Below are 1790 nucleotides of genomic sequence, written 5' to 3'. Positions count from 1 at the left end.
TCTGGATGTCCTCTTTGGAGAAGTGTCTGTTCATGTCTTCTGCCCATTTCTTCATTGGATTATTCATTTTTTGGGTGTGGAGTTTGGTGAGTTCCTTGTAGATTTTGGATACTAGCCCTTTATCTGATATGTCATTTGCCACTATCTTTTCCCATTCTGTTGGCTGCCTATTAGTTTTCTTGATTGTTTCCTTTGCAGTGCAGAAGCTTTTTATCTTGATGAAATCCCAATAGTTCATTTTTGCTTTTATTTCCCTTGCCTTTGGGGATGTGTCGAGTAGGAAATTGCTGCAGTTGAGGTCAAGGAGGCTGTTTCCTACTTTTTCCTTGAGGGTTTTAATGGTTTCCTGTCTCACATTCAGGTCTTTTATCCATTTTGACTTTATTTTTGTGTATGGTGTAAGAAAGATGTCTAGTTTCATTCTTCTGCATGTTGCTGTCCAGCTCTCCCAGCACCACCTGCTAAAGAGGCAGTCTTTTTTTCCATTGGATACTCTTTTCTGCTTTGCCAAAAATTAATTGGCCGTACATGTGTGGGCCCAGTTCTGGGTTCTCTATTCTATTCCATGGGTCTATGTGTCTGTTTTGGTGCCAATACCATACTGTCTTGATGATGACAGCTTTGTAATAGAGGCTAACGTCTGGGATTGTGATGCCTCCATTTTGGTTTTCTTCAATATTACTTTGACTATTTGGGGTCTTTTGTGGTTCCATACGAATTTGAGGATAGTTTGTTATAGTTTTGAGAAGAATATTGGTGCAATTTTGATGGGGATTGCATTTAATGTGTAGATTGCTTTGGGTAATAATGACACTTTCACAATGTTTATTCTTCCGATCCATAAGCATGGAATGTTTTTCCATTTCCTAGTGTCTTCTTCAATTTCTTTTATAAGTTTTCTATAGTTTTCATCATTTAGGTCTTTTATATTCTTGGTTAGGTTTATTCCTAGGTATTTTATGGTTTTTTGTGCAATTATGAATGGGATCAGTTTCTTGTCATTTTAATTATTAACATAAGTTGAGTAATATATTTTCCAAGGTTTTCATTCAAGAAAGGACTTATATTCCTGATACCTTGAAAGAGTGTCATAAGGTCAGGGACTATATTCTGGAGAAACCACTTACTAGTCACTGTGTGACTTTAGGAAAGTTAACTTAACCTCTGTGTCTTGAGCTTCTTATGTATGAAATAGGACTAATAATTCCTTACTTTCCAGGGCAATTATGAGTATGAAAAATAATGTATAGGAAGCACTTTGCTGAGTGCTTGGTATATAATAGATGCTCCATAAATGACAATTGCTATGTTTGTTGTTAGTATTAACAAAAGGTGTAAGATTAAATTTTAGTCTCGTACCCTGTCTTCAGTGAATTTAGTAAGTTACTTATAAATTTGTTGACAATAATTTCCATGTTATTTTATTTAATGTTTTGTTGTTGTTGTTGTTGTTGTTGTTTACTTTGAAGGGCTGTTGAGTGGCCAGACTTCCCCAACAAATACCAAACTGGAGAAACTGGATTCTCAGCAGGTGTTACAGCTCTGCCTCCGATATCAGGATCACCTTCACCAGTGTGCAGAAGCTGTTGCCTTTGACCAGAATGCTTTGGTTAAACGAATCAAAGAGGTAACGTACTGTGGGAAAATAACATCACTGACTCATGATTGTCATTTCCTCTGACTACCGAGTCCTTTTCTACTGGACAGCAGAGCCAGTGATCCAACATTCATGGGAAGTAGTCATTTTCTGTCTTAGTCTTTTTTTTTTTAACATTTTATTATTTTTTTTT

The 1790-nt window shown here is 36.3% G+C and overlaps 1 protein-coding gene across 4 annotated transcripts in view; it reads left to right on the top strand.

The window, feature by feature from the left end:
• Positions 1–1790, top strand: part of BORCS5 (BLOC-1 related complex subunit 5) — a 114604-nt gene that overhangs the window by 73265 nt on the left and 39549 nt on the right. For all 4 annotated transcript variants that reach the window (XM_029955776.1, XM_029955778.1, XM_029955777.1 and 1 more), the window contains exon 3: positions 1470–1627. In XM_029955776.1, coding sequence (XP_029811636.1) covers positions 1470–1627 — 158 coding nt within the window. The remainder of the gene's footprint in view (positions 1–1469; positions 1628–1790) is intronic.

The sequence above is a fragment of the Suricata suricatta genome, chromosome 10 (assembly GCF_006229205.1).
Source record: "Suricata suricatta isolate VVHF042 chromosome 10, meerkat_22Aug2017_6uvM2_HiC, whole genome shotgun sequence".
In the NCBI taxonomy this organism is placed as follows: Eukaryota; Metazoa; Chordata; class Mammalia; order Carnivora; family Herpestidae; genus Suricata; species Suricata suricatta.
Note: the sequence above shows the minus strand (reverse complement) of the source record. Positions and strands in the feature narration are given on the sequence as shown.